At 34.8% G+C, this 26,153-nt stretch overlaps 1 protein-coding gene across 3 annotated transcripts in view; it reads right to left on the reverse strand.

The window, feature by feature from the left end:
- Positions 1 to 26,153, reverse strand: part of LOC125671160 (leucine-rich repeat serine/threonine-protein kinase 1-like) — a 134,147-nt gene that overhangs the window by 3,629 nt on the left and 104,365 nt on the right. For all 3 annotated transcript variants that reach the window (XM_048906664.2, XM_048906665.2, XM_048906666.2), the window contains 3 exons: positions 21,233 to 21,327; positions 14,432 to 14,671; positions 4,810 to 4,991 (listed from right to left, as the gene is read on the reverse strand). In XM_048906664.2, coding sequence (XP_048762621.2) covers positions 4,810 to 4,991; positions 14,432 to 14,671; positions 21,233 to 21,327 — 517 coding nt within the window. The remainder of the gene's footprint in view (positions 1 to 4,809; positions 4,992 to 14,431; positions 14,672 to 21,232; positions 21,328 to 26,153) is intronic.

Genomic DNA, 26,153 nt, shown 5'->3' on the forward strand with positions numbered 1-26,153 from the left:
TTCTGGATTTCATATATATATATATATATTAGAAAAAATCTGAGAGGCTGAGGGACTGCCTCTAGGCCCCCAGTGTAAAACTAATAGTATTTTTAGTACACGTAAGTGTGATATGTGTTTTAAACTTGACTGTAATGCTATACCAGTGTAAAAAAGAAAAGGAGAACATGTTTTGCTATTTTCACTATTTTAAGATTCACAATCAAGTACTAACTCTAGCTTCATAACAGAAATGTTCTTTAATTTTTTTTTTAAAGACAGTTGAAAGAGGGAGTACTTTATAATATTTTCATAAAACTATTGATATTTTTTCAAGGGTCTTGACTCAGTAGAATTAACAAATTGAGATGGAAATGAACTAAATCTATAAAAGAATGTTATTTTTGAAAATTTTGATTTTCCAGATTTATTTTTGTAAAAATTGCTTTTCAGGCTGAGCCTTCATGAAAACTTTTCTGAGACACTAACCATACTGGTTAATTAATCTGACATTTTTTCTAGACCAATGTCGATATGAAAATTTTTACTAGCCCATTAATAAAACATAAACATTAAAAGCATAATTCTTCAGAGAGCATTTTAAACACATAGAGATGCTTTAAGAGCATGACGATAGATTGACAACCACAAACCATACTCGAATACTGAAAAATTCTATAGTAGATTTTTAAAATCAAACAAATTGACTGATCCAAGATTTTTCACAGGCCAGACAGCAGCGGCTTAGTAAATACTGAGACCTCAGGATCAGATGGGCTATTGAGTTTTTGATTGATTAATTGTTATGCTGTTTTCCGTCACACTCAACAATTTTTTTCAGTTATCTGGTGGCGCCCAGTTTTTATTGGTGGAAGAGAGAACTCAGATACAATGTAGCTGGGAGGAGACCACCGACCTTCCGCGAGTAAACTGGGAAACTTTCTCACTTATCGGTGCGAGCAGGATTCGAACCCGCGCCGACCAGAGGTGAGAGGTCGTGTGATTTTGAACGCGATGCTCTAATCATTCGGCCATGGACGCCCCTGAGTTTTTGACAGTTGCCACATGATAAAACTTACACATTACGTGTATTTATTATGTTCATCTTTCATCCGTATTTATGCTTTCTCTTATCTCCAATGACGTATATATTTAAGTACTTTTTAAAAGATCTACTACCTTTAATATAAAAATTATTTTATGTGCTGGAATCTTAAATGGAGTCTAATTGAAAACTAAACCGGCATATAATCGGCGAGATAAGAAATTTGGATTAGAAGAAATAACATGTTTTATCACTATTTTGTCTTACAACCCAAGATATTAATTTTTAAAAAACTCTTTTCGCTGTATCAACGATCAAACGCAGTAAAAACAAATGCGCATTGAAAGCGTGTTAAAGTGCGTGATTGTGGGGCAAAGGTGTGTGATTTTGGGGAAGGGGGTTAAAATGATACTATGTTTTAAAAAAGATGCTTTAATGAATTGATCTAGTATGATTTAATTATCAGCTTTACCATCAATGAAACCCTCTCGGTCTAGGCTATCGGGGTGAATCAAAGAATAAACTTGTTATTTGAGTGGATCTAAGAATAAACTTGTTATCTGAGCGGATCTAAGAATAAACTTGTTATCTGAGCGGATCTAAGAATAAACTTGTTATCTGAGCGGATCTAAGAATAAACTTGTTATCTGTGTTCAATCTCTCACCAGAGGGCGCGATACGCAAGCTTCACTTTTTGTTGTTGTGGAGCGTAGCGTAACGCGCTCTGGTGAGAGATTGTTAAGGGGATATGATTGTGACGTTTTTGAAGTCACTGCGCAACTCGAACTAACGTACGTAGGTCATGATTGTCATGACATATATTGATTATGACTTTGACTAAAGTCATATTTTCGAAATACAAAAGCATAAATCATAACAGTTTGAGCCTTATTTTGATTAAATAATTTTGTATGAATGCCGTTAAGTTTTTAGGAAATATGAGGTAACGACATAAGCGCGTGATTTTTGACGCCATGTTTACGTTGACACCAGACAGAGTTTGACAGATGTCACGGTATCACATGTTATTATATATTTCTAGACCTGTGTATTCTGTTCAAAATAGACTCAAAATAGAAATGAAAGACGGAGTCGCAACACGTCGAACAGAATCTCTGCACAATTTTAAAAGTACATATAGCCAAATTGAACGACAATAAACTTGGGGCTAAAAATTCTGCAAAATTTTTATCATGCCAGAGTAATAATAAATATTTTGTATTATATTCCGAGATTTCGTAAATAATAAAAATAATTGAAAAATACATTTACCCGAGGACTAAACATTTTGTCGGCACATAGGTACATGTGGTACCGCTCACGTATATACCTCTACCGGTACATGTAGCTATGTACTGTCTGCGTCTTGTGAATTATTTAATGCAATTCATTGGTTCATCTATGATACATGTAACCTCATGTACCATAATAAGTAAATATATACAAAGCAGGCTACGAATTATTTAGCACCGATTTCTGCATATGCATGGCGGAATTTAATTACCGATGGATTTATACTCGTCAGAGAAAACGAAGTCCAAATGAGGTGTGTGGTGTGCATACATGCATTTTTTGCAAAAATAATTGAAATGTACGCAAATGTACGCAAGTTTAATTGCTTATTTGAATCAAAATTATATATTGTAAATGTTAGATGTTTGGATTTGAAATTAGATCGGCCGATATGTGGCGAAACACCTAGATGTCATAAAACAGAGGAAATGCGGAATAGGCAAAATTAAAACTTACTTTATCATCCTGTAGCTGCTCTCATCAAATAATGATTGTATGCTTTAAATCTAACATATTACATGTATTTTACCCATCTAATTTTCATTTGCAGATCAGGGGGGGGGGGGGGGGGATGCGTAGAAAGAAAACCAAACATTTGATTATAATTCTTGTATAAATTTTTAAAATAATAAAATAGGAGATCTAGAGGAGATGAAGCACTAACACCCCCCACCCCACCCCACCCCACCCCACCCCCAGGCATCTGATCTCACTTCTGGTATGTCCAGGGATCCGTGTTTGTCCAACTCTTTATTTTGTATTCCTTATAGGAGTTATGAGATTGATCACTGTTCGTTTTCTTCAACTTTCAGTTTTATGAAAATGTTCAGTGCGTCCAATTTGTTACACCTTCTCCCTTTTCGAAACAATAATAGTTTTCATCAGGATATCAGTTGAAACTTTAGAATAGTTAGAATCAATAGCAATCAAATAATTTACACATACACCTAAAACAATATTTGCAGTTTAGAGGGGTACATAATGTAGATCTGCGATACGTAATTTCTTTACGCGAGTATCTATTTGAATCATTAATGATCTAATTAGTATGTGTCCATCATCCTTTGATTCATGTCAATTCTATTGTATTTTTCACAGTTTACACTTTTACTATAATGAATTACATGCACTGATTCAATTACAACTAATGGCACAATTAAGACTATCGTAGATTATTAAATACTAAGGCGCAATTACGGTATCAACATCGGATGTCAGATTGCTACTTGTTTGAATTATTTTTTCAAAGCAAAATAAGGCTGTGTTCAAAACAATTCGAGCCAAACATTTGATTATTGCGGTTAAAGATTCACTAAAGTATTAAAGTTTTAATGAGATCAGAACATTTAGGTGTCGGCGATATGATTTTTGTTTGTTTTGGTACCTTTGTGCATTCTCTATATGAAATTTCAAAAATTCTATATACATTCATACAGGATATGATTTTTTTTTTGCGTTTATCTGACCAATTTACGCTCAAAATGGGGGGGGGGGGGGGGGGGGGGGAGAGAGACAGAGGAAATTCAGACTGTTTTCTTTCCAAATTGAATTCGTTTTCATACCAACTAAAATATTTTCACAAATTAACCACTTTTAAGAACATAAGATTTAAACGTTGTATTTGATGTTTAAAAAAAAATGTGTTTTAGAGAAAGAAAAAAAAATCAGTTTATATTTATAGCAATTTTCAATGACCATATATCTTAATTTTTATCCAATTCATTGACATGCCAATATTTTTGGTTAGTCCTGTAGCTATGGATGCCATCTTTAAATCATAGTAAAATAATTAAAATCTAATTACATTCAGTAAATGTTTTTGACCATTTTCCTAGAAAACTCTATCCTCAAAAAGATATTTTTTAGAGGCGCTGAGAAAATTCGGACTGAATTTTGGGCAATTTGTTTTTGCGTTACGTGGAAAATATTTTCACATCACAGTGCCTGCACATAGATTGTTTGTATGATGGCCATTGAATATAGCCATATTACAACCTGTTTGTTTGTTGTACATATTTTTGGTTCTACAACTGCTAAATTTTGGCCTTTTGTGTTTTTTCAACATTGTTAGGTTCAGGGGTTGTTTCCATGGAAACGAACTCATTTACATATATAAAAATTGTCATTTTTCAAACAGGAGAGACCTCCTTTCTATGATAAAATGATTTTCAGAAAAATCTAATTACTTTCATCTCAGCAGTACATAAATAGTGCATGTAGTAAGTACAGGGTAGCATTGTTAATTTACACCCTAAGAACCCACTGTCATACAAGGTGCTGCCAATGTTGACAATGGTTTTCGAAGGGTGAAAATTTCAAAGTGTAAACATTCAATGTTCTATCAGCAGCGTTATTGATATTGTGATGTCATACAGTTAATTGTGATGTCATACAGTTAACAGCGACTGTTTTCTATTCATTCTCTTTTTTTCTTTTTTACAACATTGTTACCTTTTTTTTAAAATCATAAAGCTAATGTAAATCAGATTTACCTGGGTAGTTGTATGACCAGGCATATTGTTGATCTCCGACAGCAGCAGATTCTATAAACTGACAACTACGATTGATGTTGACAATTTTAAAATGCTCCAAAATTTCTCCATCTTTCTTGAGATCATGATAATCCCGTACAAGAATCCTGCCTTCTGTTTGACCACACCAGATTTCCAGTCCTCTAAAAAATTTCAGTAATGTTTTCAGTATGATTTAATCAAATATCTTTGGCACAATTAGTTCATTCAATTTTAAATATATATTATTACCAAAGTAACTTGATCTGAAGAGTTGGATCACGTTGAGTTGACAGGCGCGGATCATTATAGACAGATGTGTCCAGTTTGATCTGATGATTCACGTCTGTCAAAGAGACGTGATCCAGCTCTTCAAATCGAGTTATTGTAGTAATGATAAACTTATTATATACCCCCTTATGTATTTTTAAATCCACATTTGTAAGATAATAACTGTAATTAAAAAAACACACAGACATAGAGTGAAATCTATATTTTGTGTACGCATTATTGTTTGTGATGCAGTCAATATTTTCCATCAAAAATATTGAGTTGATGCAATGTGACATCATCAATTTCAGAGAATACTGACGTGGAATCAGAAAACCACAGTGTGGTGATCTGGAAAGTCGGATATCAACAACATCAAAAACGATACATTGATGGGTATACATGTATAATAAATTCTTGTATCAACATTTATGTCAAATCACAGTATTGAGGTCAGTATACCCTTTGTTCAGTGAGGGAGTGGAGAACTTCACCTGTTTGCGTTAAATCTTGACTTTTAGTTGATCTCATTTACCTTAGGTTTTAGCAACATAAATTCATTGTGATATGCAGTCCACTCAGAAATATTTATTGTCAGTAATAAACCTGTGCGATTTCATGTATTTTATTGATAAAAACATTGACCCTTCAATTTCATATAAAACAAGAGGCCCATGGGCCACATCGCTCACCTGAGTCACCTTGGTCCATATCTAAAGATTTTCCATATATATACACATGTAAAACCGTAGTCCCTATTATGGCCCCAAACCTACCCCTGGAGGCCATGGTTTTTGCAAACTTGAATCTACACTATGTCAGAAAGCTTTCATGTAAATGTGAACTTCTTTGGCCCAATGGTTCTTGAGAAGAAGATTTTTAAAGATTTTCCCTATATATTTGTATGTAAAACTTTGATCCCCTATTGTGGCCCCATCCTACCCCAGGGGGCCATGATTTTAACAAACCTGAATCTGCACTATATCAGAAAGCTTTCATATAAATCTCAGCTTTTCTGGCTTAGTGGTTCTGGAAAGAAGATTTTTAAAGATTTTTCTTATATATTTGTATGTAAAACTTTGATCCCCTATTGTGGCCCCATCCGACCCCCGGGGGCCATGATCTTAACAATTTAGAATCTGCACTATATCAGGAAGCTTTCATATAAATCTCAGCTTTTCTGGCTCAGTGGTTCTTGAGAAGAAGATTTTAAAACATTTTTCCTATAAATTTGTATGTAAAACTTTGATGCCCCCCTTGAGGCCCCATCCAATCCCCGGGGTCCATGATTTTAACAAACTTGAATCTGCACTATATCAAAAAAAAAAAAAAAAAAAAAAAAAAAAAAAAAAACCCACCAAAAAAACCCCCAAAACTTTGACCCCCTATTGTGGCCCCATCCGATCCCCGGGGGCCATGATTTTAACAATTTAGAATCTGTACTATATCAGGAAGCTTTCACATAAATCTCAGCTTTTCTGGCTCAGTGGTTCTTGGGAAGAAGATTTTTAAAGATTTTTCCTATATATGTGTATGTAAAACTTTGATCCCCTATTGTGGCCTCATCCGACCCCCGGGGGCCATGATTTTAACAATTTAGAATCTGCACTATATCAGGAAGCTTTCATATAAATCTCAGCTTTTCTGGCTCAGTGGTTCTTGAGAAGAAGATTTTAAAACATTTTTCCTATAAATTTGTATGTAAAACTTTGATGCCCCCCTTGAGGCCCCATCCAATCCCCGGGGTCCATGATTTTAACAAACTTGAATCTGCACTATATAAAAAAAAAAACAAAAAAAAAAAACCGAAAAAAACACACCAAAAAAACCCCAAAACTTTGACCCCCTATTGTGGCCCCATCCGATCCCCAGGGGCCATGATTTTAACAATTTAGAATCTGTACTATATCAGGAAGCTTTCACATAAATCTCAGCTTTTCTGGCTCAGTGGTTCTTGGGAAGAAGATTTTTAAAGATTTTTCCTATATATGTGTATGTAAAACTTTGATCCCCTATTGTGGCCTCATCCGACCCCCGGGGGCCATGATTTTAACAATTTAGAATCTGCACTATATCAGGAAGCTTTCATATAAATCTCAGCTTTTCTGGCTCAGTGGTTCTTGAGAAGAAGATTTTTAAAGATTTTTCCTATATATTTGAATGTAAAACTTTGACCCTTTATTGTGGCCTCATCCGACCCCCGGGGACCATGATTTTAACAATTTAGAATCTGTACTATACCAGGAAGCTTTCATATAAATCTCAGCTTTTCTGGCTCAGTGGTTTTAGATAAGAAGATTTTTAAAGATTTTTCCTATATATTTGTATGTAAAACTTTGATCCCCTATTGTGGCCTCATCCAATCCCCGGGGTCCATGATTTTAACAAACTTGAATCTGCACTATATCAGGAAGTTTTCATATAAATCTCAGCTTTTCTGGCTCAGTGGTTCTTGAGAAGAAGATTTTTAAAGTTTTTCCCTATATATTTGTGTGCAAAACTTTGATCCCCCCTTGGGGCCCCATCCTATCCGCAGGGGCCATGATTTGAACAAACTTGAATCTGCACTATGTCAGGAAGTTTTCATGTAAAAATCAGCTTTTCTGACTCAGTGGTTCTTGAGAAGAAGATTTTTAAAGATTTTTCCTATATATTTGTATGTAAAACTTTGATCCCCCCTTGGGGCCCCATCCAACCCCCGGGGCCCATGATTTGAACAAACTTGAATCTGCATTATGTCAGGAAGCTTTCATGTAAATCTCAGCTTTTCTGGCTTAGTGGTTCTTGAGAAGAAGATTTTTAAAGTTTTTCCCTATATATTTGTGTGTAAAACTTTGATCCACCCCTTGGGGCCCCATCTTATCCCCGGGGGCTATGATTTGAACAAACTTGAATCTGCACTATGTCAGAAAGTTTTCATGTAAAAATCAGCTTTTCTGGCTTAGTGGTTCTTGAGAAGAAGATTTTTAAAGATTTTTCCTATATATGTGTATGTAAAACTTTGATCCCCTATTGTGGCCCCATCCAACCCCAGGGGCCCATGATTTGAACAAACTTGAATCTGCATTATGTCAGGAAGCTTTCATGTAAATCTCAGCTTTTCTGGCTTAGTGGTTCTTGAGAAGAAGATTTTTAAAGTTTTTCCCTATATATTTGTATGTAAAACTTTGATCCCCCTTGTGGCCCCATCCTACCACCGGGGGCCATGATTTGAACAAACTTGAATCTGCAATATGTCAGGAAGCTTTCAGGTAAATTTCAGCTCTTCTGGCCCAGTGGTTCTTGAGAAGAAGATTTTTAAATGACCCCACCCTATTTTTGTGATTATCTCCCCTTTGAAAGGGACATGGCCCTTCATTTGAACAAACTTGAAAGCCCTTCACCCAAGGATGCTTTTGGCCAAGTTAGGTTGAAATTGGCCCAGTGGTTCTGGAGAAGAAGTCGAAAATGTGAAAAGTTGACGGACAGACAGACAGACGGACACTGGACAAAATGTGATCAGAATAGCTCACTTGAACCTTAAAAACTTACTGTATCCAGGGTTATTTTTGCCCCTAGTCATTTTCACCTTTCTGCACTTCCTGACGGTTTCGCTCCGTTTTAAATTCTCCCAAACACAGTTGTGTTAAAAGAGATAAGAGAAGAAAAAAAAAAACAATTTTGCGCTGTCTTAAATTTGCCCACCGACAACAAACGTGAAAGAGACCAAAATAAAAGGGGCAAATATTTCCCTGTATACAAAATATAAATACATGAAGTGGTATAAGAATAAATATCCATGTTGTTTGTATTAGGAGGGACAACACATTGAATGCATGGGGGATTTTGGCATAATCAGCTTTGACTTTATTCCTTAACTAATGCAGAATAGTGGGTTATAACAGTTGTTCACAAGAGAAACCTGGTATCACACTTGTTCTCTGCTTCTCACTATACAGTACAGATGGTGATTTTCTGCACTTTAAAGTAACCCCACATATTTGATTGAACACTATATGATGCATACATGTGATAAATTAAGTGAGGCAAAGCACGAGACCTTGCTCATCTAAAATTTTTTTAAACCTTTATTAATTGTTGTATGATGTTTCAAAAAATAAATTTACTAAGTGGGGAATTGAACAGTAACCGGTGTTACCCTAAATAATATCCCCTTTCTGTGGTGACTCAGTCAGGACTAAGTCAATTCAATATCCTCATTTAGGTTGCAGTCCTGATGGTATTGTTACCCTAAAAATGGTAAGAGTGGACTGTCAGAAATTTTAAAAATGTCCAGCATCTAGCTGACAAATGGTGAACCTGTTCTCCAGCTGAAAGTGGACTTGATTCCGACTTTTATTGTTCACTTGATGAAAATCTGAATTTGAAACTGAAAACTAACTATAATTACTATTTTCAGGTGCAATGCCAAATGACAATCTGTAACAAGAATGGCATGATTTTGTTATATGGACTTTGAAGCCTCGATCCACTCAGAAAGAATATATTTTGATGGAATATGTTGAAGTAAACTGAACTCTTTTTACGTAAAAAGTATGCTCCCAAAACTTTTCACACAGAGGTTAAGTTTGCTGAAATCATATTGACAGATATGCAGCATTTCAGGTTAACAATTCATTTATTACATAGGTACATGTATATATTGTACATACTATATTTTTATACATGTACTAACTATAATATCAACAATATAACAAATTTATGCAAACTTGTTCTTTGATCTAACCAAGCTTCTGAACATTTAAAATGTACAATACAATGTGTTCTTATTCTAGAACCATACAGGTGTCTATAATGAAGAGCTATGTTACTTAACAGCTGATGTTATTACACGTATCACTTAAAAGGGGGGGATAATTACAGGAATTCCCAATGCAACATCACAATTAAAACCTTTATCTGCAGTAAAGACATCATCTACTTCACACATGTCTATTATTCCACAGCTCTTCGTTAATTGTTGTTTTAATTATCACTTATACTACCTCCCCAAAGACCTGAAGCCAATATAGTCACACCTTCTGCTTTGATGCCTAAAAGTCCATAAAAACTCATAAGAGACTTATAGTCTCTATAAGGTAATGATTTGTTAGCAAGAGAACTTGGAATTTGTACAAACACTTCAGAGCAATCCACTATAACTCAGCAGTTACTGAATTTCCGTCTGAGTGAGTGTGGCATTGTAGCATTTATCCTATCTCAAAATGGCCACATTATCAAAGGCTGTAACTGAACTTATAAAAAAAATCTATCCATGTATTAAAGATGTTGCTGCAAGTTGAAGCACTAACATGAAACCGACCTGCGAAATCTTCAAGAAGTAAGTCTCATAAAAACAAGGAAAAAAAACCCATCTATGATCCTTTGCCTTCTTGGCCTGCCTTGATTTGTTGATGTCAATCCTGTTCGTGTTGTATTTTCATATGCAGTATCCTCTATCTCATCAAAGAGTGCATGAACAGTTTCCTTATTAGGGATACCAGTATAGAACGAAATTTTAGACAATCCTCCTGTTCTACATCCTCAAATGTTAATACAGGTCTACACACCTGAACCTCTATCCCTGTAGTATTTTTCATCTGTCTGTGTTTCTGTTGTAGATGAATTCGAATTTCTAATTGTTTGACTGTTTAAATGAGACTCATCAGTCTGTGTAGCTGCATCTCTTGAGGAAATTGAATTTCGAGTTTCCTTATTTTAAGGAATGTCAGCTGTCCAGTTATAATTCTTATGGTAGTCGTGCACATTCAAGGAATCTCTTAAGGTTGATCGATCCTCAAGTAATGTCATAGATTTTTGCAAATTCTTTATTTAATTAAATTTTGCGCATGATAGAATACATCTTTCAGAGGAATTTCATTCACTGAATAAAATGAAAAATCTGGTAAACTATTGATTCATAGAAAATATTCATAATTTTAAAAATGTTGTCAAGGGCAATAACTCCTATGCTAACATTTCCACCACTGCATGTCTATTATACAATGATTTCCCTAATATCCACTATTAATTTTTATATTTCTATGAATTAACAGGGTTTTTTTTAAAAACTGTTGACATTTAAAATTTGTCATTTCAACAAGTTTTTATCAATTTTCATTATTCTGTTTGATGAAAATGTGAGTTTTTTTTTTATGTTGATATATACTTCTGTTTTTGTATGTCTGACATATATCTTTAAAAAGGTGGCAACATACACATTTTCTTTGGTTATTGATCAGATTAAACTATATTGAGTGGAAATTAATACAGTTTTTCCACTTTCAACCATTAATATTAATAAGTCACATGAGGATCGATCCACCTTAATCGATCATCTGAAATTAAAAAAAAAAATCAGCAATATGTAAATAAAATTTTAAACATTGTCATTGATATCCATCGTCACATACAGCCACAAAATGAGTATGCATGCAGACAAGAAAATTTGACAAATCAAAATACTGTAGTGCATTGGTTACCTTCCAATTTTTATGTTTTGAAGATATACTAGTTACATGTGTGATTCAATCACCAGGTACAGACACACACACAAAACATATACAGCCAGGCCCAGATACCCTCTCCCTCCCATCATTTCATATTTTTTGGACGGTGACCCTTCTCTGTGAATTTTACAGGTGATTTATTGCCCCCTCCTCTTTAAAAGTATTGTCAGAAGTCAAATGAGAGCAGACAATGAATGGTAATGCGAAAAATTAAATACTTGCATATCTTTTATATTAAGATTTTTTCAGTAGGTACAAATCAATTTCTCTATAGCCCCCTCCCTTTGAAAAACGATGCCAATTGCCCGATATTGTCAATATATTTGATGAAATAAAAGGAAAGCAATTTTAACAAGAAAAGTGAACATGTAGTACAAGAAATGTCCAAAATATCATGTTACTTCTTACCTATATTTAAAACACTTTGTTTGTGAAGATCGAGGGCAAAGGATGTTCTGCTGCCGGACCATCACCATTTACAAAATGCAAAGAACACAAGTAAGAATTCTTTGTATATGTGAAGTTTTTACGAATCAATCTAGCACATTGCGGCCATTCTCTTCTTCTCTCTTCGTAAATGGGAAATCGGTGCAAGCTGATAACCCATCCATTCACAGTCTTGCCTCTGTAATTGCTGCGTATGCAACAATATTTTCTTGATCTACATCCAAAAAAAGGCGCGTTCTGTTCGTCCATCATTGCGTTGACAAGAACACCCACAGAAGTTAATTCAGTTTTAGCGTATGTGTAAAAAAAACACAAAAAGAGTTCTATTCAGGGGAATGTAACTCACATAATGGAAATGTGGGAATACCAACAAGCACTTGAGAGTAATGCAAAAGACATATATGGCCCCTATTGGTGCCTCCTATTTATTTGATGGATGTCATTATATGCAGACCATATATATCTCAATGAGCAGGCAAATATTATTTTTAAATACCAGGAAATATTATAATTTTGATCTCTTGTAAACAGATCGATGCAGCAAATCAATTGAACTCTGTAACAAATAGGTATGCTTTAGATTATAAAGATCTCCCACAATAAAAAATACAGAGAACTACACAGCGAACTAGACAGAGAACAAGACAGAGAACTACACAGCGAACTAGACAGAGAACAAGACGGAGAACTAGACAGCAAACTAGACAGAGAACTGGACAGAGAACTACACAGAGAACTACACAGCGAACTTGACAGAGAACATGACAGAGAACTAGACAGAGAACAAGACAGTGAACAAGACAGAGAACTACACAGAGAACTAGACAGAGAACAAGACAGAGAACTAGACAGCAAACTAGACAGAGAACTAGACAGCAAACTAGACAGAGAACTAGACAGCAAACTAGACAGAGAACTGGACAGAGAACTACACAGCGAACTTGACAGAGAATTAGACAGCGAACTACACAGAGAACTAGACAGAGAACAAGACAGAGAACAAGACAGAGAACAAGACAGAGAACTACACAGAGAACTAGACAGAGAACAAGACAGAGAACTAGACAGCAAACTAGACAGAGAACTAGACAGCAAACTAGACAGAGAACTAGACAGCAAACTAGACAGAGAACTGGACAGAGAACTACACAGCGAACTTGACAGAGAATTAGACAGCGAACTACACAGAGAACTAGACAGAGAACAAGACAGAGAACTAGACAGAGAACTACACAGAGAACTAGACAGAGAACAAGACAGAGAACTACACAGAGAACTAGACAGAGAACTAGACAGAGAACAAGACAGAGAACTACACAGAGAACTAGACAGAGAACAAGACAGAGAACTACACAGAGAACTAGACAGCAAACTAGACAGAGAATTAGACAGAGAACTAGACAGAGAACTGGACAGAGAATTAGACAGCGAACTACACAGAGAACAAGACAGAGAACTAGACAGAGAACTACACAGCGAACTAGACACAAAGAACAAGACAGTGAACTATACAGAGAACAAGACAGCGAACTAGACAGAGAACTATACAGAGAACTATACACAGCGAACTAGACGGAGAACTAAACAGTGAACTAGACAGCGAACTATACAGAAAACTAGACAGAGAACTATACACAGCAAACTAGACGGAGAACTAGACAGCGAACTAGACAGAGAACAAAAATTAATTCAGTCAACCATGAGACGAAGTTTTACAATTTTTGCTACGATATTCATCTGTAACGAAACTGAAACTTAATGTGTATGTACTCAATTGATCGCATCAAATTTCAAATTCCTCATTTACAGTATTGTAGAGAAAAGTCTGGAAAACTACATTTTGCACAAAGTTCCACAAATCTCGTAAAAATCAGTTCACTGTAATGAAACTTTACCTTGATCTGTAAACATATATTAGTAAATTACATCCCAAATTTCTGCTTCCAAAATTAAAACATGGTGAAAAAAGTCCAAAACACAAAAACTGAAGTTCTTTCAACCATGAAACTAAGTTTTTTCAATTTTTGTTAAATATGTTAACCATAACAAAAACTGTTACAAAAGTTAAATTTGATCTGTGTCTACCCATTAGGTAACTACATATCAAGTTTCAGATTCCTAAGTGAAAGAATAATGGAAAAAGGTCCGAAAAACTATATTCACCACAAATTCCCATATATCTTATAAAATTCACTCAGCTGTGACGAAACTTAAACATAACCTGTAAACATACAGTAGTAAACGACATACTAAATTTCAGCTTCCTAAATCAAAACATGATGAAAAAAGTCTGGAAAACAAAGTGGAACAGACTCATGACTGAAAGACGGCCAGAAGACAGACGAAGAGGAAACCTTTAGTGTTTTCACCGGTAGAGGACTAAAACGTAGATCTCTCACCCCTGAATGTTAGGCACCAGGCAGCCACAGAGGCATTTCCCTGCGATAACATCCTGTCGTGTCTTCACTGTCTTATTTACAGGGTCCACTTCTAGTATGAGAAGGATTCCACCTCTAACAGATACCAATACAAATGTCACCATCTTGTTGCTTTCTGTTTGCAGAATGTGATTTGTCAGGAACCGGACATTGAAATCTATGCCAGAGCTGATGACCAGAAGTTCCTTGGTTGAGGCAACACTGAAAACCAATATTAGATTATCAAATAGCTTATCTGGGTTTTTTAATTTGTCTACAATAGATACATTATTTTGGGGAATAGTGAAGATGTGCTGTATATAGCTGGTAAATGATATTTTGTACGTGTACGTGAATATGCTATCTCATTATAACCCTGCATGAATACAGTGAAAATCTAAATACAGTAAAATATACAGAGATTGTGCATCTTCTAGACTATTTGAATGACTGTAATCTTGAAAACCTTTCTCATCACTGGTGATATCAAGTACAAGAGCAACACTCTCACTGCAAAGTACACCTGTCCAATATATTAAGCAGCAGTGATCAAACATCTAAATGACCATTTACTGGTCAAAAATGGCTTTGACGGTCCTCAGTACCCCTTGCTTGTCATAAGAGGCGACTAAATGGACTAATTGGATGAGACCACAAAAACCGAGGCCCTGTGCCACAGCATGTGTGGCATGATAAAGATCTCTCCCTGCTCAATGGCCGTAAGTGCCAAGCACGGGCCTAAATTTTGCAGCCCTTCACCGGCAATGGTGGCATCTCCATATGAGTGAAAAATTCTCAAGAGGGATGTTAAACAATATTCAATCAATCACACCATGGGGAACATGTTCACCAAGTTTGATGATCTTACCTCTCGCTATAAGTAGTTTTTCCTTCATGACTACCTATGAAAGTACGACCTTGATTTTTGACCTTGAGAAATGAGAACTATGGAGAAGGAAACACGCGTACCAGTTTTGATTATCTGGTTTGATTAGCCTTCCCTTATCAGTACCCATTTAACCTTTCCTTAAGGGTGCTGATGGATGAATAGACAGACAAAGGCAAGCATAAATACTTCACCATACCATTATACATCCCATCTATGATAGCTGAATATGTGTATCAATTAAGTTTGATTATCCTAGCCTTATTAGTTTCTATCTTGTTTATTACCCATGCACTTTTGAACTTGAAAAACAATAGACTTCTTACTGTAATCATTGGGAATATGTGTACCAAATTTGATCATCCTAGCCTTAGTTATAAGTACTCTTTTTATCTGCCCCACAAAGTGCTGACAGACAGACACACCGCCTGTCTTTAACAAGCATAAAAAATGTTATACATTTGTATTTGCAAACTGAAAGTTAAGGGAAATATTTCTTACTTGTATCTGGAAGTTGAAAAACTTAACAATGAAATTGTGAAACATTATACCTCTCAGCATCGTCACAATCAAATGTAACATATCTGACAATGACGGGGGAACTTGATTTATGCTAGGCATAGATCTGAGCTTTGACCCTTTCCTTTCAGGTCATTATAAGAAGTGAACATGAAAAGAATATTTGTTACATGATAAACTTAAAAGACCTGAAACTAAATAGTATGGCCTGAATCTAATTTGCTTGTTTCTATTACAAGATTTGATCAATTAAACACTCTTAAGTTAAAGGTTTATGGAGGTCATCCATTATTTCCCAGCATGCATCTGTGCTCTGACCTAAATGAGACACATTGCTGTTGACTGGGTCACTGTTATACAGCAGAAGTTTAGGGATTCATATTAAAATTGATGGATAAGGTTTTGGAGCAAAAAGAATTAAAATGAAATCTAATTACAATGCATTAAGAAAAAGAAGAAAACAAGCACTCCCACAAAATATCTCCAGCTCCTCCAACTTCTGAACTTACTCAGAAGCACTGTATATTTCAAGATTCCAATGCAATTAATTTTATTAGATTTTAAAATATTTGGAGATATTAAGGTGACTGTGTCATATAAAAGGACTGCAATAAAGGCATGTAATTTATATATTTCATAAGAATTGATGTACATGGACCACAGATAAATTTTGGAGATGCAATTTACAGTCATATTATTTATTTACATTTAAAAAAAATACTTATTCAGAATCTGTATCAGAGTTTGAGGTTTCAAGAAATCCTTCATAATTGTAGTGCTATTTAGGAAATGCTCCCTTAATTTATGTCACAGCAAATGAGGGTAAAATTACTGATTCCCCCCCCCCCCCCCCCCCCCCCCAAGAGGCTGCATCATGACCACGTCTGACCTAGTTGATAAAATGTCTGTAGGCCATAAATCTTAATAGCATGTCTGGAACAGAATTGTTCAGAATTGTTACTGTATTCTATCACATGTATGTGTAATTGGAAATATTTACACACAAATGCCATGTTGTGTTAGATTTTACATGTGAATACCGGTCCTACTAAACAGAGTACACTAGAGTACAATAGAGTACTTTAAAGTACGCTGGTAAAGTTTCATAATTTAATGCAATTTAACCGCTGTTCGTAAATGTTTATACAGTAAAATATCTCTATCTCGAAGTCCAAGAGACCTCGAAAAAACTTCGAGATATCCGGGGGTTCAAGATATTCAAAATCGATCTTGGATATTTTTTTTGAAGGAGGATATTTGAAGTATAGTATGGGATTTGCATTATAAACAAAAACCCGTTGCCGTTTCTCATAGTTTAATACAAGTTGATAAATTAATATTGTGGAATTTCAAAGACAAACATTTCATTTTTTAAATATATATAAACATCCAATTGAATTCACAATGTGTTTCAAAATTAAGATGATCGTGCCTGTATGCATACTTTAAGTTTACTGATGTACAGGCTAGACTGGGACGTAGTTATTGCGTTGTAATGAAAGAACCTATCACGTAAGAAACAAAAAAGACGGAATAAAAAAAAACCTTTTAAATGTTTATTAAAGGAATTTTCGTGTTTTCTCTGTACTAGTTTTAATGATGAAGCGTGTGTTATTAAATGCATTATCGTTATTAAGAGCATTACCTTCAAGCGTAAATGTACTTCGACGATTTTGTGCATTTATCTATCCCATATGTTAATGATAGAGCATGTGTCATTCCAAACACCATCCCTGGAATCGGGTGTGTTAGTTCATAATTGGCGGTGAACTTTAGCCGTAATGTTGAAAGGCTTCACTAATCACCCAAGCTGTTGAACCATTTATTGCGACTTGGGTCTACTCGGAAAAGGCGAGAGTGGATTAGTGGTCATTAATTATAATTGATGTAGCCGCGGGTGTGAATGTTTGACTTAACGACGCCAGGTTTGGTAAGCAGAGCGGAAAATTGACTGCACTTTGAGATAAACCAGGTGAATTTAGGGTATGGGACCTTGAAAACACTTCAACATAAGCGGAGTATTCGAGATTACCGTGTTCGAAATATCATCAGTTTTTTTAATCATTTATATAGGGAAAACGGCCGGGACTGGCGGTCGACTTCGACTCAAGCGGGGTATTCAAGATAAACCATATTCGAGATACAGATATTTTACTGTACTTTAATTTAACGTAATAAATGTATATCTGGAATATATTGTGTTTGTTTTCATTAGTTTAGGGATTATTTCAAGTTACAGTTTACCGTTTGATCCCGATCAAATTTAACTACATACTTTAATTACATTTAATATTAGGGCATTACATCTAAATTTCCAAGATTACATTTTTATCTTATTTTTGAAGTATTAAGTCTTTTTATTGTCAACTGAACAGTGAATTCCTTGAAAATAAATCATTGATATTTGGGTTTAATACTGGTGTAATATGTCACATCGCTCAAATACTTTCTCCAAACAAAATACTGATAATCAGGATCGAGATGCCGTAAATCTTCAATAAATTTAATGTTTTCTAGTCAAAATATCACTAAAAAGCAAGTACTTGTGACAAATATTGCAATATTATTTTATAATCATATTTATTTAAAGTGATATACATACAAATAAACAATTAAATTGCATTAGATTTGGAAATTTTACCAGCGTACTCTAAAGTACTCTAAGGTATTTTGGCGTACTCTGTTTAGTAAATGTAGTACCCTGTAAATACAGAAGGTATTTTTCATTTTCGTGTTTTTCTTACTTGTTTAACAAGTTGTTATCCAAGTCCTCTGAGACCCTTCTTCTCTGGATACATAAATCCATGGATCAATTATAACAGGACTTAGAGACACCATGTCAAAATATGGGTGTAGAGAGCTGCACTTTATGTGTATATCTATGTAATCTGACACAAAATGCTCAAACTCACGACAACAAAGACACCCCTTGAATGTACATATAGCTACAATTTCCACAAGCACACCAATCAAGGAAAATTCCTCTCCCATTAAAATCAACTGCTGGTGAAGAAGTATTATTCTGAGAAACAATTTCTTCCTCTGAAACATTAGGTTCAAACTGATATCCCACATTTAATTCATTTTCTACTGATGACATGTGCCAAAAATACACAAGGCGTCCTACTGATGTCAGCATCAGTGCTGCCCTCTAGTGGATGCTAAGAGATAACCCAGCAGGAAGGTAATAATTTTTTCAATATGGTAGCTCCCAAGTATTGAAAAGATTAGTTAATCTTTATGAAATATCTCACTAATGAAGAAAGCTAAATCTTAATGACTCTCAGAATTCATTATATACATAAAAATGACAAATTTAAACCCTTCGTCACATTTTCATGTTCACTTCCTTTAAGTAGAAAGTCCCTATTTTGTATTGCTCAGAAATTATGAGTAATCTTGGGACTTAAAAAAATAAAGAGAAACAAGAGGCCCGAGGGCCTAGAATCGCTCTTCTGATACATTGTAGAACAGGCAAAAATATAGCCATGAAATTCAAAAAGTATATCACAGTGACCTACTTCTTAATTGACATACTCCGAGGACTCAAGATAAATCAACTGAAACAGGTTCATGATTCTATGCCTCTTAGCATTTGATTTAGATATAGCTTTGAAGTTAAAAAAGTAGATCAAGGTGACCTAATTTATAGTCTGCACACTCCCGAGGACTCAAGATGCTTCAACTGATAAAGTTTGATGATGTTAAGTCAAATAGTACCTGAAAATTTAAATGTAACTGTCCAAAAGTAGGTCACGGTGACCTACATGTACTTTTGGTCGACACACTGAAGACTAAAGATGCATCAACTGACAAGTCAAATAGTATTCAAATATAGCCGTCAAATTCCAAAAGAAGGCCACAGTGACCTACTTTTTGGTCGACACACTCCAAAGACTCAAGATGCATCAACTGACAAAGTTTGATAATTGAAGTCAAATAGTATCTGAAATATTCAGATATAAACGTCAAATTCCAAAAGTAGGTCACAGTGACCTACTTTTTGGTCGACACTCTGAAGACTCAAGTCAAATAGTATCTGAAATATTCAGATATAAACGTCAAATTCCAAAAGTAGGTCACAGTCACCTACTTTTTAGTCAACACACTCTGAAGACTCAACATGCATCAACTGACAAAGTTTGATAATTGTAAGTCAAATAGTATCTGAAATATTAAAATATAGCCGTCAAATTCCAAAAGTAGGTCACAGTGACCTACTTTTTGGTCAACAAACTATGAAGACTCAAGATGCATCAATTGACAAAGTTTGATGATCCTAGCTTTCATAGTTTGCAAAATATGCATCTAAAATTGAAAATGTGAAATTTGAATTTCTGCAAAATTCAAAAAGTAGGTCACTGTGACCTACTTTTTTTTTTTTTATAGATATGTTTCGAGGCCTCTAGACATATCAACTTACAAGGTTTGATGATTCTAAACCTATCAGTATCTGAAATAACAACCTAAAATGTATTCATAAATTAGCCATAAAATTCATAAAGTAGGTCATGGTGACATACTTTTCACATGACGCACTTCAAGGTCCCATGATCCATCAACTGACAACTTTTGATGATAATAGGCTCAAAAGTGTCCAAGATATGCATCAAAATCCATTTAATAATAATTACCTGTGAAATTCAAAAAGTAGGTCACCATGACCTACTTTTGAGACAACATGATATTAGGTCCTAAAATGCATCAACTGACAAAATTTGATGATTCTAGTCCTTATACTAAGTAAAATATCAAAGTTTTAACAAAACAAAATTTAAGGTCAACTTTGAAGTGATCTTGAGACCACACCCTTTGCCCCAGGATGATGCCTTGAACAATTTTTTTTATCTACAACCTATCCTCATCCTTATGCATAAGTTTGGTGATAATTTGCCCAGTGGTTCTTGAGAAGAATATTTTTTAGCAACCACTACTTTTGTTTGCATTTTCCTAATTATCTCCCTTTGTTAAAGGGTCACAACCCTAGTTTTAGTACAAATGAAAGCACTTGGGCCAAGGATACATGGGACAAATTTGACAAAAATTGGCCAAGGCGTTCTTGAGATATAGCCCTTTTTCAAAAAAGTTGACGCACACCGCATGCCAAACATATGGCCATATGATAAACTCTTAGAGCCTTTGGCTCAGAAGAGCTAAAAAAAACTTTTTTAATTTAGATGTACCATTTCCATAATTATCGAGATATTCATTTGATAAATAGATAATGTACTTCATAATGACAGTGAACTTAATCCTTTAATACTTCTTTAGTACTTATATATAAGTGACCTATGTTCTTTAGTACTTATATTTAAGTGAACTACATCCTTAATTCTTTAATACTTATATATAAGCGACCTACATCCTTACTCTTTTACCTGTATATGTGAACTTTAGCATGTGTGTCCACACCGACAACATGATCATCCAAAGGCACCAGTCCATAAATTTCCTTGCCTTGCAATGAGATTGTCTGTAAAAATACCATCCAAATAATTAACTTGACTTAATTACCAATATTTGAAATTGAATATGTTTTCAAATACAATACCAAGGAAATACGTAACTAACAAACTGAAGAAGCTCTAGTCAGAGAGATATTGTAGTGGATATCTCTGTTACCTCTGCCAACTATTAGATTTATCAAATATGTCCTGTATATTCAATGAATCACTTTAAACATTTTAAAATTCCTCAAGTAAAATAGGCACTATAATAATTGCAATAAATTCTTTTAATGTGAATTATTATAATTCTTTTTTTGTTGTTGCAAAACACACTATATTTAAAACTTGCCTATGGTAATATGGCTATGTTTAGTATCTCAATACCAGTAAGAGCAACACATATCTAAATGGGGAAATGATTGCGGTGGTTTTAATTTCACTATGTTCGTGGTCGGGGATTTCCCGTGAAATTAAAACAACCGCAATCATTTTGTAAGTGTGACACAATACGTTTTGTGTTTGTCATAAAATTCGAATTCTGCAAAATTAAAACCAACGCAATACGCCAGTTTCGAGATACGAACTCTTCTGTATAGGAGGTGCATTTAGTGGAACTTTGAATGCCTAAGTGGGACAGAGTGGATATACAGTCAACGAGGAAGACGATGAAATGTATTAAAAGCGGCTTCTCTTTAAATATGTAAATGTGGGAAATACAAAATACTATCGAAAGAAATGTTTTACCGAAGTGGAAACGTACAAACAATGTCATATTTGCAAGAAATATCTTGGATATGGTACTTATGACCAGCGAAATAACGTGATAGGATAAGAATTATATGTATTTAATTACTCCCTAAATACTTATTACTTACTTAGTTTGTGTATCAGTCGAATTCGGGTTATCAAACAGCGTATGAGAAACTTACTGTCGGTACATTCACTTACACAGTGATGCATATCTGTCCCACTCCCGCGTGTAAACAAATTCTTTCGCGCCTTACTATGTACGAGAGTTCTCCAAAGGGAAATAACTTGGACGCATCTCGAAACCGGCGTATTAGACCAATAAGAACAAGAGGCCCATGGGCCACATCGCTCACCTGAGTCACCTTGGCCCATATCTGAAGACTTTCCATATATATTTGCATGTAAAACCTTAGTCCCTATTATGGCCCAAACTACCCTTTGCAAACTTGAATCTACACTATGTCAGAAAGCTTTCATGTAAATGTCAACTTCTTTGGCCCAATGGTTCTTGAGAAGAAGATTTTTAAAGCTTTTTCCTATATTTGTATGTAAAACTTTGACCCCCCCCCTCACTTGTGGCCCCATCCTACCCCCCGGGGGCCATGATTTGAACAAACTTGAATCTGCACTATGTCAGAAAGTTTTCTTGTAAATATCAGCTTTTCTGACTCAGTGGTTATTGAGAAAAAGATTTTTAAAGATTTTTCCTATATATTTGTATGTAAAACTTTGATCCCCTATTGTGGCCCCATCCAACCCCCGGGGCCCAAGATTTGAACCCCCGGGGTCCATGATTTGAACAAACTTGAATCTGCATTATGTCAGGAAGCTTTCATGTAAATCTCAGCTTTTCTGGCTTAGTGGTTCTTGAGAAGAAGATTTTTAAAGTTTTTCCCTATATATTTGTGTGCAAAACTTTGATCCCCCCTTGGGGCCCCATCCTATCCCCGGGGGCCATGATTTGAACAAACTTGAATCTGCACTATGTCAGAAAGTTTTCCTGTAAAATCAGCTTTTCTGACTCAGTGGTTCTTGAGAAGAAGATTTTTAAAGTTTTCCCCTATATATTTGTATGTAAAACTTTGATCCCCCCTTATGGCCCCATCCTACCCCCGGGGGCCATGATTTGAACAAACTTGAATCTACACTATGTCAGAAAGTTTTCATGTAAAAATCAGCTTTTCTGACTCAGTGGTTCTTGAGAAGAAGATTTTTCCTATATATTTGTATGTAAAACTTTGATCCCCTATTGTGGCCCCATCCAACCCCCGGGGCCCATGATTTGAATAAACTTGAATCTGCATTATGTCAGGAAGCTTTCATGTAAATATCAGCTTTTCTGGCTTAGTGGTTCTTGAGAAGAAGATTTTTAAAGTTTTTCCCTATATATTTGTATGTAAAACTTTGATACCCCCTTGTGGCCCCATCCTACCACCGGGGGCCATGATTTGAACAAACTTGAATCTGCAATATGTCAGGAAGCTTTCAGGTAAATTTCAGCTCTTCTGGCCCAGTGGTTCTTGAGAAGAAGATTTTTAAATGACCCAACCTTATTTTTGCATTTTTGTGATTATCTCCCCTTTGAAAGGGACATGGCCCTTCATTTGAACAAACTTGAAAGCCCTTCACCCAAGGATACTTTTGGCCATGTTTGGTTGAAATTGGCCCAGTGGTTCTGGAGAAGAAGTCGAAAATGTGAAAAGTTTAACAAACAGACAGACGGACAGACAGACAGACGATGGACAAAAAGCGATCAGAAAAGCTCACTTGAACCTTCGGTTCAGGTGAGCTAAAAACCACTAACTTTTAGTACAGGGAAATTAAAACCACTTACAGTAGCTGCGTTTTAAGTTCTGAACAGGATCAGTAAGATTGAACTTCAAAATCCCAAAACGATTGAAGATCAGATTCCAAAATTTTTATATCTGATGAGTATTCACATCTATATGAAAATTCATTCCTTTGTTATATTTAATAGGATCAAATGCAGAGTATTCCTTCAACAACTTTGAGCACTTCTAAATTATTGGTCAGTTTAAAATTTATTAATAATTATACATAAAATGTTAAACAATGAGTATATCTATGTGTAACTTATATCATTATACATTTGTTACATGTATATAATACAGAATTTGTGCATCCCTGATATGAACACAGGCAAGCATGTCCTTTATCACACACCCTGTTTTACATACAAATATATAGGGAAAGGCATTAAAAAGTGTTCTGAAGAATCAGTGGGCCAGAAAAGTTTACATTTACATGAAAGCCTCCTGACATAGTGCAGATTCAATGTTATTCAAATCATGGCCCCAGGGGTAGGATGGGGCCACAATAGGGGATCAAAATTTCACATACTAATATATAAAGAAAATCTTTAAAAAATCTTCTTCTTAAGAACCATCGGGCCAAAGAAGTTTACATTTACATGAAAGCTTCCTGTCATAGTGCAGATTCAATTTGTTAAAATCATGGCCCCCTGGGATAGGTTGGGGCCACAATAAGGACCAAAGTTTTTACATGCAAATATATATGGAAAATCTTTAGATATGGCTAAGGTGACTCAGGTGAGTGATGTGGCCCATGGACCTTGTTTATTTTGCCATAGCTGGTGATCCTATAGGAAGCCACACCTTTTAAATTCCACACCTTTAAATTCCAAACCAATGAGGTGTTAATTATTGGCATGTTGTCCATGAGAACATTGCTACTGTTTGTTCATTTATCATTTGGATAAACAGATTTATATTCAATATGGGTTGGAATCATTTTCTTACACGTGAATTTTCACAAGTACTTTGTAATTAAGATCTATGAATTATGAATCGATCAATATAGTTCCTGAGAGTTTGAAAAGATATGATGCAACACACAGTGAAACCAGACATAAATGGTGTAAACATCGTTCAACAACAAATTTTCGGCAGCAGGCTATGAAATTTTCGGCAGCAGGCTATGATAGGTTTCTTATGTTTCATGGAACACAATAAATATTTTTTTAAAAAAAATATCCAAAGGGAATTTAAAGGGGCATGGACACGATTTGAGCTGAAAATTTTCAAATTTTATTTTTTTGTTTTTAATGTTTAGAATGCTTATAACTAAGAAATCTTTAATGGTCAGCAAAATTTTGAATGTCAGTTGTCCAGGTACATGGGAGATACAGAGCCCACAATACTTTGTTATGTAACAGGGTGTCAAGCCACTTTTAGTCTAAAAAATATAGGATTATAGGATTTTTTTTTTGCAGTTTATAGGGCAAATGTAGGGATTTTTACAGCAGATACAAGTTTGTTATATTGAGCTGACAGAAGGACTGACATTGATCAGCATGACAGTTTCAAAATGTTGGAAGTGAATAAATTGAACATTTAAAATAAAATAGAAAGGTTTGAAATTGCTTATTTGAAACTGATATTAATGAATTGGAGAAAAATATGATCTAGATGACATGGTATAATTTAGTTCATATTTGCCCAGTCCATTGATTTTGAAAGCAAGCCATACTTAAAGTGACAATCATCAAATGGATTGCCAATTCAGTAAATGTTATTCATAATAAGAATATGCTAAAATGTAAATTCAAGATGTTTCGAGATAATTATTTCAGTTTCTTAAAAAGCCATTCTCTTCGTATTGTTTTGTCAAAAATAACAAAAAGACATATTTGAATGTATCATAGGTATGATTGTATCAATAAGCATGACCTAAGTTTTGCTGCCCTGGCTACACCTGACAGATGGTATCAACTACAAGGTACTTTGCCAGAAACAGCTTATCTGATCATTATGCAAATATAATGTGAAGAGGTTTTAAATAATTTCTTTATTAATGATTAAGACATTCATATATATATATATATATATATATATAATATATATATAAAATCATTTTTGAAAATAGGACTGTCATTTGTTTGAATATATAGGGAATTATAGGGATTTTAATGACTTATATAGGGAAAATATAGGAACCATCAAGTTTCTAGGAAAATATATGAATAAATAGAGACTCCACACTCTGATTTGTAAACAAGGCTCGTGCCATGTTTTTGTTTACATACTAGGTTAAATATGAATAATAGTAAACGTTCATTTCA

This window comes from Ostrea edulis, chromosome 4 (genome assembly GCF_947568905.1).
Source record: "Ostrea edulis chromosome 4, xbOstEdul1.1, whole genome shotgun sequence".
Lineage (NCBI taxonomy): Eukaryota > Metazoa > Mollusca > Bivalvia > Ostreida > Ostreidae > Ostrea > Ostrea edulis.